This window comes from Octodon degus, unplaced genomic scaffold, assembly GCF_000260255.1.
Source record: "Octodon degus isolate 3935 unplaced genomic scaffold, OctDeg1.0 scaffold00001, whole genome shotgun sequence".
Taxonomy (NCBI): domain Eukaryota; kingdom Metazoa; phylum Chordata; class Mammalia; order Rodentia; family Octodontidae; genus Octodon; species Octodon degus.
In genome coordinates, this window is record NW_004524577.1 from 32081746 (window position 1) to 32092366 (window position 10621).

Consider the following 10621-nt stretch of genomic DNA (forward strand, 5'->3'; position numbering starts at 1 on the left):
AAAGACAAAGACTGTGCAATCGCCCTTATAGGAAGTATCTGAAGTAAAAACATACAGACAGTACAGTAGCATTTACCAGATGCTGGGGGGTAAGGGTTGACAACAGGGCAAAAGGGGTATTTCTGGAGACGTATTTTACAATAACTCAAAGATGCTTTACTGAATGTACACTTAAAATGGTTAGGATGCTAAGTTCGGTGGGGTATTTTCCATGCACACATGAGTATCTGAACTTTTTGCAAGGTGGTACATATAACTGTACCATATACATAGAATTTACCTCTTATAACATCATTTCCTCTTGAACTACACACACACAAAAATCTCTCTTGAACTTAGTATTTACTAAACATAGCAAGTATGAAGCTTACTATAGTTACTATTTAGAGAGGGATGACCAAATGTACAGACTGAAAAAAAATCAAGCTACTCTGCCTCGTGTTCTATCCTGGGGTCTATCTGATCCACATCAGGCTTCTCCACTAAGCAGTGACCTCCGGAGGATAGCTTTGCTCTCTAGCGTACCTCCAGGGCCTCGAACAGGGCCCAGAAAGCAGGACAATAGATCTATTAAACAGTGTCATCAACAGACCCAGGTATAGTAAGAGATAGATCATAAAGGACGCAGAATCAACTTTCAAAAAACTAATTTTAATCAAAACAAAAATTGTTGATCATTAACAAGTTTATAAAACAGTGATTTAGTTACATAAATAAATTGATATCAGTGTATCAAATCTTAATTACTTTCAACTTCATGAGCATGTTTACATGGGTGATGAAGTACAACCTTTTTTTTTTCTTTTTACCTATTATAATAAATAAAATGGAGCGCATGAAAGAGTCCTAAACAAAAATTACCTACAAACATACTTTCTAGCATGTTCTCTAATGAAGGGAACAAGAGACACTGGACAACTTTTGCACCAAAACATAAACATTGCTTTAAAAAGCACAAGGTTACAGAACCATCAGCTAAAGAAAAGACACTCTACTGTAACCAAAGTTGGTATTTTAATAATATAATGAACAGTTTGGTAGTTAGATCTCCAGTTTGGTTATTTTAAAGCATTAAGACAAGGCAAGATAGAAGGCTGCTTTTGTTTGAGTAATTCTAGAGAAAATAAAATATATCTTAAGAAAAAAAGAAAAGAAAACTGAAAAGTAGAACAGTCATACCTACACAACTTTCTGTCCTGCACAAAGTCAAAATACCTATGCAGAATAGATATATAATATATATAATGTTATTTGTGCACAAACGTTAGCTTATTATTAGCTCACTGCAAAGGCGTCATGTATCATGTCAATCGTTTTGGAAAACATTTTGTGTTTTGTGTCAAAAGGAGATTTCTTTTAAGTTTCCTAGGCTAGGAGGCACGAACCCCAGTTCCGGCATACTGAATATTCTTAATGCTAAGGCTTGCTGCTCTGGCTGTGTTCTGTTGTCCTTCTTTGCTCTAGTGCCTGCTACGAGCATGTGTGGTGTAGTGGTTGTTGGTGGTGGTGTGTCTGTGTGTATACATATATATACGTATACATAAGGTGTATACATATATATACATATAGAATTCTTCCCAATAGCGCTCAGTCCAACCATGCAATCCGAAGGCGGCTCTGCCAGATGCCCAACATGAAGTTCACCACCCGAGCCAACCCTGAAGCAAGGCGCGCTCTTAGTCCTTCTGGTCGGTTTTCTCTCAGTTGTTTTTTTTTTTTGTTGTTGTTGTTTTTGTTTAAAACCAAGCTACTGCAGCTTCAAGTATTTTGCATTACATAGAATATTTTTATAAATTAGTTAATGTTATATTTTCAATATTCAGACATATACTATAATATATATACAGTACAATAAATGCTCTCATTCTTTTTTTTAATTTTTTTGGATAAATCCCTGAGAATGTATGTTGACAGTCGCTAAGTTTCCACATGCACAAGCGTCGTGTGCCATGCTTCTGGATGGACAGCACTGCAAAGCCACGTGGGTCAGCCTTTCACTACTGGTATCTCGTGTTGTTGGTTGGTTTAAATACGCTGCAAATGTAAAGATGAGTTACAAAGGAGTAAAGCTGAATCCATTCGAGGTACTTATCACAGGATGGAGGTGTTTTTGTTTGGTTTTTAAAGCCATTTCAATTATTTTTTTTTTTTTTTTTTTGAGGCTGTGAACGTATACAGAAAACAGGAGAGCGATGTGGACTTTCGCCACTTGACAACATATACTCAGTGTAAACCAAACTTTTTTAACCTCTCTCATACAAAACCAATAAAAACAAACAAACAAAAAAAGAATTTAAAAAATAAAGAAAAAGGGAAAAACTTAAACACACAAACTTTCACAACATGACAGTTTAGTCTGCAAACGCAATATAACTATACACATATAATACCGGTGTGGCTCTGTTCTTTAAGTTAAAAAGGGTACAAAGGCAGGCTCAAGTAAAAACAAACCATCCCTCCCGTCCCCTCCCCTCGCCCCACTCGTTCGAGTTCTATCAACCAAACCTCTCCCGCACCAACATCATCAGTTTCTTTTTGCCTTTGTAGATTTGTTTCAGGTTATCGATAAACTGTGTAAACTGAATGTGCCCGTCATGTGCCATGAGGAAGGTCTCTCGGGCCTTGCTGAGGAACTCTATAAACTCACTGTAGTGCCGAGGACTGATGTGCGTGAGTCGCGAGTGCGTTGTGTTGATGTAGGCGCCGATGGTGGCATCCAGGAGTTGCCTCAAAGGGGCTTTGTCCAGGGACATGAGCTTGCCCGAGTTCCTCCTGCCGTGAAGTCCCACCATGCCCGGCGTGGTCAGAGTGCACCTGCGCAGAATGTCTGACAGTACCGTGGCACACTTGACGCTCTTGACCACCAGAGGTATGATAGCTGCCAGCTCGTTTTTACCAAGGGAGTGGCTAAGTGCACAGGCCCACAAAACGTCATTAATGGCAGGGTGCGTGTCCTGATTGTAGCTCAGGTTGAGGTGCGTCAGGGCCAGGGTGGCCAGCTTATAGGCCCTCATGGGGTACCCGCGGTGCTCCATGTACCGTGCTATTGTGAAGAGCTGCGTGTAGCTCATGCCGGTGGCAGCAGTATCCAGGACGATCTGGTACGCCGTCTCAAAAGCTATGTGATCCTTTTCACAAAGGGTTAGCGCCGAGAGGGCACAGTTCTGCGGGTCCTTCATGGAGCACTGCAGGGCGAGTGTCCGGGCACTGCTGGCCAGCTTCTCCTGCTGGTGGCAGTCCAGGTGGAGGCGGACGATCGTGCTGTTGGACATCACGGTGGTTGCAACGATGCTTGTGGCTTCGGTGGGAGTAAAGAGAGTGAACCAGCTCTGCATGATGCTGTCTAGGGCATAAACACCTGCAAGGAACACACACAAGCTGTTACCGACACGGAGGCTGGCGAGAGGTCTCACCGCCGCTTTTATAATCACTGCTTACATTGTTAACCACCACGGGACACAAGCTAGCCAGCAAGCCCTGTTAGGTGAGGTGCCGGGGAGCAACCTTTCAGAATAAGGTTATTATGGATTGCTAGTGAGGGAAATGCCTGCGAGGAACATGAACTTCCCATAACGAGAAGCAATCCTCGTGGCAGCTGGCATTTGTTCTGCGTTGCTTGCCATTTCAGACAATGGTTTTCTGCTAATGAGTGCTAGTTCACAGGGGCTGCCTGTGAATTCCCCACTAGAAAACGTGAGGCAGAAATACAACACTCACCCAAACAGTGTCTGCGTGTGGTGTTTTTGTGTGTAAGTGTAAAGAACACATGATACAAGGATAATGTAAGACACATGAAGAGGCAAATGTTACTTGCAATCAAGAGAAAAAGAACAGAATAGAAGTGGATCTATAGATGACTTGGTGTTGTCAATGGCTAAAAAGACCTTCAACCATCTTAAGTACAAAAAGCCCACATGCCCCCTATGTAGGAAAATCCTGAAAATGCATGAGATGAAGAGAAGATCCTAAGTCACAGAGAAAACTGTATCGCAGGCTTTAACTTATGTTATCTTTGTAGTGTTCAGTAACGTAAGACTTAAACCTCATTTCTCTACTGAGACTAAGTATCCATTTCCCCAAACAACAAACTGAAAAATATGAGTGATTTTACAGGATTGACTGTGTCAGTGTCTAAGCAGTCTTCTCGGCAAGAGATGCATGTTCATGTATTTCCAGTGCAAATAGGAAGGAAGGAAAGAAGAAAGAGAGAGAGAGAGAGAGAGAGAGAGAGAGAGAGAGAGAGAGAGAGAGACGAAAAGAGGAAAAAGAACAGAAAATAAAAAAGAAAAGCAAGTCTCATCAATATTTATCTGAAATAGCCACTAATTTGTTTGCCTTGCCTTCCTGTTGGTGATGTGCACTTTTTTTAATTTTCATTTTTAAAGAGAAGTTAAAAAATAGTGAAAAAATTAGAAATGATACAGAATTTCACTAAACAAAATAACAGGAATTCAACAATGGTTGTTACAACGCATCATGTTGGCTTCAAATTAGTTGTTCAGATTATCAAATAGAAGCTCATAAAATTGATTAAAAAGTCATAAAAAATCTAAAAGGAGAGAAAAAATTTAAGCATTCATTGTTCTTTTCAGTAGACCAGCAGAAATCAGTAGTACAATTATCCAAGCTATCGTGTGTGTGTGTGTGTGTGTGTGTGTGTGTGTGTGTGTGTTTCTTCTTCCCTCCTTCTTTCTTTTCTCCTTTCCCTCATCCCAGGTGTCTCTTCCCTTTGAACAGTTTGTGGTTTTTTCCCCCCTCACAGTATCCATTGTACCTTTCAGGTTTATTTACTCTTTCAGGTTCTTACACTAGGGAGACAATATGATATTTACACATGCAGGTCTAATTTATTTCACTTATGAGTATGGTCTCAAGGTGCATCCATTTACCTATGAAAGCCTAAAGTTTGTCTTTTTTTAATAGCTGAGTAATACTCCACTGTGCAAAAATACCACATCTTTTTATCCACTCCTCAGGTGATGGGCATTTGGGCCGTTTCCAAGATTTACCTATGACAAATTGTGCTGCTATAAACATGGGTGCAGATATATCCCTGTGGTATGATGTTTTCAGTTCTTCTGGAAAAATACCAGGAGGGGAATCGCTGGGTCCAATGGGACCTCCAACGCTAGCTTTCTGAGGATCCTCCACACTGATTTCCATCGTGGCATTTTCCTTGGTACTGACCTAGTGTGGCAGAGGGGAATAAGAGGCTGCTGGGCCTCACAAATCGAAGTCTGTAATCAACTAGGCTCATCTTCTGGACAGCGACAATCTCTCACTCATCTGAAGGGCTACCAAATGACATCCAGAAGTTGTGATTCCTTTGCTGGATGCTCATGAGGATGAGGAAAAACTTTATAAGTACTTTACACGGGATGAACAGAAAGAATTTAATCACAGATTTATCCCATTTTTAAAAAGTTGGGGCTCCATAAACATGACAGTTCAGAAGATAAAGAGTGCAAATGTGTAGATGAGGGCTGGGCTAAGGGGGTGGGAGGACAGGACGGGACATGACAGGACATCCTGCAGGGACTGACAGAGGACAGGGCCTCAGAGAGAAGTCCAGATAACAGAGCAACAACATTTTCAAACCTGTGAATGACAGGGGTAAATCCCACCAGGAGGCCCCAGGGCAAATGGAGAGGTCACCTACCCACTTCAGTAGCACATGTCACCAGCCACCTCACCATTTCCCGGCGTCGCCAATTTAAGGTGGACAGCGTCATTCGCATAACCTATCAAGGCAGAAAAACAACATGCAAGATTATCCTAAGCCTATGGAAAAAGAAAACAGTGAATTCCAAGGTCTAACGCACGAGGCAGATCCTCTACAACCCGGAGGATGAAACGCACTTTATAGCACAGAGGTACACATGCCCCCGGCGGCCCTGGGCCACCCAGGAAAGCGCGGCCCACGGTCTACTACTGAGCTCGCGCTCGCTGGGCACCTTGGGCAAAGCGTGCAATCTCTTCTCACGCGAGAAACCAGAGCACCAGCCAGAGCCCTGGACACACGCAGGCCTCTTCTTCTAGCCAGCTTTAGTATTCCACGGCTCCATTTGGGATGTTTCTTACGAATCCATTTAAACAAAAACTTGCCCCAGTAAAGAAGTATTTTAAAAACAACAATTTCAGTAACTTCTTCAGTCTCTGGCTGTCACTTTTTGGTATTTCTGCCTGTGAAGGGAATCATCCTTGCCAAGCTCAGCAATCTGATTTTGTTTTTCTACTTTTTAATAGAAAGTCCCAAGATGAACTTACCTACCCTCTTCCTATTCTGCTCACTGTTTATGATTCAAAACATCTAGTGACAATACCCCAAAGCCTCAGAAAGCCCTTGGGACTACTGGGAAGACGGATGGATACAGGGAGTAAATCTCACTGATCAGTCATATAACATTAATTTTTCTTTCTGCACCATGTTTTTAAGATGAGGCAAATGATAACAAAAGCCAAATCACAAGAATTCATTTTTTTAAAAAAAGAACATGTATAAAATTTCAAATTATCATTTTATAGTTTAATGAAAGCAATCTCCTATAACCTCTACTCACACAGTACTGCATAGCACAGCGATATAGTTTCCAATGATGTAATTCTTTAAATTTTAGGAACATACTCACTACAAGGAACCTATAACTAGAAAACTAAATTAAGTTATCTAATCACGGCACTCTATTCCCCATACTTTAGGTAATTAGAGTATAACAAAGTCTTTCATTGTTTTTTAGATGATAAAAATTAAAAATGCTAACAGAACTTGATTTCATGAGAAAAGTAAAAACAAACTCTCCAGTTCCTGGCTTATACCATAATCTGTTCCAAAACTATAAAGAAGCAAACATCTATCTGTAGGACCAACCGGAAATGTTCTTAGTAGTCTGCCGTGCTGAAATCTGAAACTGGGCTCTGGGCCAGTCACTCCTTGTTTTACCTAATTTTCTTAGGGTTATGAAAAGGGAGCCAGAACTGCCAAATGCCACCCCTGGAAAGACCCACGCATCCTCTAAAACTTAACCCTCACAACTGAATCGCACAGCCTATCAGGGCTCCAGTCTCTTGACAGCGACACTTCCTCTCCATTCATTCAAAAAAGAAATAAGACTAAGGTTAAAATTTAGATTTCTTTTAAATTGAGAAACATAAAGAAGGCCTCTACATGTACTGTGCCTATACCTCCAACAGTAGGCGCTTCACCAAAGCTGACCATAACTCTGAATCAACAGTGCTCTCCTGAAGTCTAAGATCTGTGTTCTGAAGGGTCACTTACATGCACTAAACCCAAGCCCAACCGGTTCTAAGAAGCCCCTCTAATCAGCAGTCACGTTCCGCGGGAGCGCCCAGGAGCCATGTACCTGCAGGCCCAGCTCCAGAGACACTTTCAGAAGTGTGATGTCCGGCAAACTGTCCATGAGCGTTGCAATTTTAAATGCGTCCTGGGCAAGCTTGAAAATGTGTGATGAGGAGTGGATGTTTTTCTGGATAGATTCTAATACTGTTTCCAGCCTCCGAACATCTCCTGCGGTGAACAAGGGAAAACCCGAAGCAAAGCAGATCAAATATAAGCAAAGCAAAATAAATAAGCCCGCATGACACTGCCCCCACGGAGTGGGAGGGAACACCGAGAAAACAAAACTTAAGTGCAAGTTACACGACGTCTCCACAGATGGCCCAGCTGTTACAACTAAGGGTCCATGGCTACTGCAACAGCTATGAGCCTCAGCTTGCCAGGAAGGTCCACTGAGCTCACCCTCGCTGAATAAAGAATACACATGACCAGAATCTACTCGCTCTATAAGTTTTTCCTTATGTCTTCTTAATGAATATTTCAAGGACAGAAAGAGCAACCAAAACTTTTGATCTGTTTTTAAAATCCTAACCACTTACTCTGCTTGGCATGGCAGCGAGACTAAACCCGCCAGCAGGATGTTTAATAGCTGCGGTAAATAAGGAGGCTGCCAGGTGGAAGTGAGGAGCACCTGTGCAATCCCAGAGCAAAACACGACGCTCGGATGCCAGAAAAGGACCCTTTGTAACTCACCTGACATCAATACTATTGTTCAGAATTTTTTTTTTTTTTTTTTAAAGAGGCTTTTTAAGAAAGCAAGCATACATATAAGCACAAGGACTCTGGACGCCATGGTACCTTTGGCTGCAGTTAGCATGGTGGATGCCAGCTCACACTGCTGGGACTCGATGTGGCTTAAAGTGAACCAACGGGGGTATCGGTTGGGAACGACTGACGCAATATGGTGTGGGCGGGTGAGGTCTCCCGTTGGAGCAGTAGATTCCAATACTAGTAACCTACAAGAAGAAGACAAGGAAGGGGGCCATTAGTTAGCACTTGTACGTGACCGTGGCCTCAGGAATGGCTGGCAGAAACCAGAGCAGTGGGCAGGCGCTGGAGGCCACTGCTCAGGACCCTGCCTGCTTCAGGAAGCACCGGCGCGGTTCCCTCTGCTGCCTGGAGCCCAAAGTCATCTTGGTAATGCTCATTATTGCAACCCAAGTGACTTCCTTTATTTAACATCACTCAGAAAACTGCAACGCGGGCCCGGGGAGATAACTCAGTAGAATAAGCGCTTGCCTGGCAAGCGCAGGGTCCTGAGTTCAATCCCCGGTACTGCAAAAGAAAAGAAAGAAAACAAACTGCAACGCTTGGGGAAATTCTGATATTTAACACTCAAGAACTTTGAAACCCGTCATGAGGATTGCTTGCTACTGTTGAATCCTATTACTCATTAAAAAATAAAAATCAACAAAAACCAGTAAAAGATGGGTATTTAAGGTCGAGACAGCAGTGACCAGTAGGTAGCTCAGGTAAATAACCTTCACCTAGAAAAGAGAAGTTTTGTACAAATTCAGCGTGATTTCTAATTTCAATCTATCTTAATAAGACACAAAATGAACAGTTTTCAAAAACAAAGGGCACGCCTAGGGAGCTCTTCTAAATGTTAAGTGCCAAAGAGATTAGAAATAATTCTCTTACAATAATCCAAACACTGGCCCTCACCCAAGCGCATACTATCAGGGACTACGGACTAAGGCAGAGACCGAGAGGCAGCAAGGGCTTGGGGGATGCTGGCCTCAGACCTCAGCTAGGTGCACCTGCTGTTCCACTTTCATCTACAGATAAAGAGATGATGACCCCAGAAACGCTGGAAAGGTTGGCAATTAAATAGAGGTTTTTACAAAGCTGCTGCTTAGCTTATTTAAAAACTCGAAAGTGTCGTGGCAGATGGTGCCAGAGCCACTAGAGAGGGAACTGGTCGCCATCCTGGGAAGATGGGAAGGTCAGGGCTGCGGACCCTTTCTACAGCCTCCCTAGGGCAGCTCACGTGGGCTCACTACCTCCCTCCACAGAGGCCTGGGGCTGGGGTAGCTATGTAGTAGAAACTGATTCCCCTGCACTGTGCTGTTTCCCCCAAGAAGAAAGTGCCACTAGGCAGGCACAGCAGACCGTCAATGGATCCTGAGCATTCCTCAGAAAAGCAGGCTCTCTGCCTGCCAGCTACCATTACATAAGCCAGAGCCACGCTGAGGCCCTATGCTGGTTCTTCGCTCTAGTCTACCGGTGGTAGGAGCAACAGCATCTGGTGGCCTAACATTAACATCCTTCCCTTTAACACATAAGTAGAGCTTTTAGGATCAGAATAAGTACAGAGCATCTGTCTCCACAAGGCAACTTCTAGTTCTGCTTCCAAAAACGGGAATAAGATGTATTTATTACAAAAATAGGCTCTAAACTACAAACTAAGCAGGCCTAAGCAATTTGGTGGGACTGTTGCTTTTATAAAATACTAATATTTGGTACTTTAAAAACAGGAGTACTTAGAAGATTTCTCTAACAATTTACCATGATTTCATGTTGCCAAAGAAGTATGTCCAACCAAAGGATGGCAGCCATACAACCCTGACACACGGGTCTGCAGGCACACGCAGTATGCTATCTCCGTCAGTGAACGACAGACACAGGCGAGGCTGATCGGTCAAGCTGCACTTAGGGTAATGGGGAACGCAGGCAGTTTAGAGGCAAGGACTTGAGTTTTAATCCTATGCTGATTACAGATATAGATTCTTTGAGGACAAGCTTCTTCCAGGGTCCTACTGTTCTTCAAGATACTCGAGCTTCTGGATGTAAACAGGGCTGGTTTTTACATGGTTAACTATGATGTGTACAAGTACTTGCCAGGCCGGGGAGATGGCTCAGTGGAATAGGTGCTTGCCTGGCAAGCGCAAGGGCCCGAGTTCAATCCCCAGTTCCGCAAAAATAAAGAAAGAAAGAAAATAGAGGTACTTGCCATTAGCAACAAAGGAGGGTTTTTTTTTTTTAGAAATGAAAAGGTGAAAACAAAATGATGTTTTAAGGAAGGTATATTATCCCTGTTAGCCTTTACAATTTAGTAGGTTGTGTATGAGATTTAAAATAAAATCCTAAACTCAGTTAAGAGTCCGCCTTGAACAGATTCTGGATAAAAACCATTATTAGGTGAACTTGAAAAGTACGTGAACACGAGGAGGTGAGCAGCAGAGAACGTATCCTAACGGTCCCTGTGGAAGAGGGGCTGAAGAGGGGCTGAGGAGGGGCTGAGGAGGGGCTGAGGCGGGGCTGAGG

The 10621-nt window shown here is 42.9% G+C and overlaps 1 protein-coding gene across 1 annotated transcript in view; it reads right to left on the reverse strand.

Moving 5' to 3' along the window:
- Positions 1-630: 630 nt before the first annotated feature.
- Zswim6 (zinc finger SWIM-type containing 6) overlaps positions 631-10621 on the reverse strand; it is a 67255-nt gene continuing 57264 nt past the window's right edge. Inside the window, exons 10-13 of the mRNA XM_004623064.1 lie at positions 8153-8310; positions 7362-7525; positions 5660-5741; positions 631-3358 (exon numbers count right to left, since the gene is read on the reverse strand). Of these exons, the coding sequence (XP_004623121.1) occupies positions 2496-3358; positions 5660-5741; positions 7362-7525; positions 8153-8310 (1267 nt within the window). The 3' untranslated portion in view covers positions 631-2495. The remainder of the gene's footprint in view (positions 3359-5659; positions 5742-7361; positions 7526-8152; positions 8311-10621) is intronic.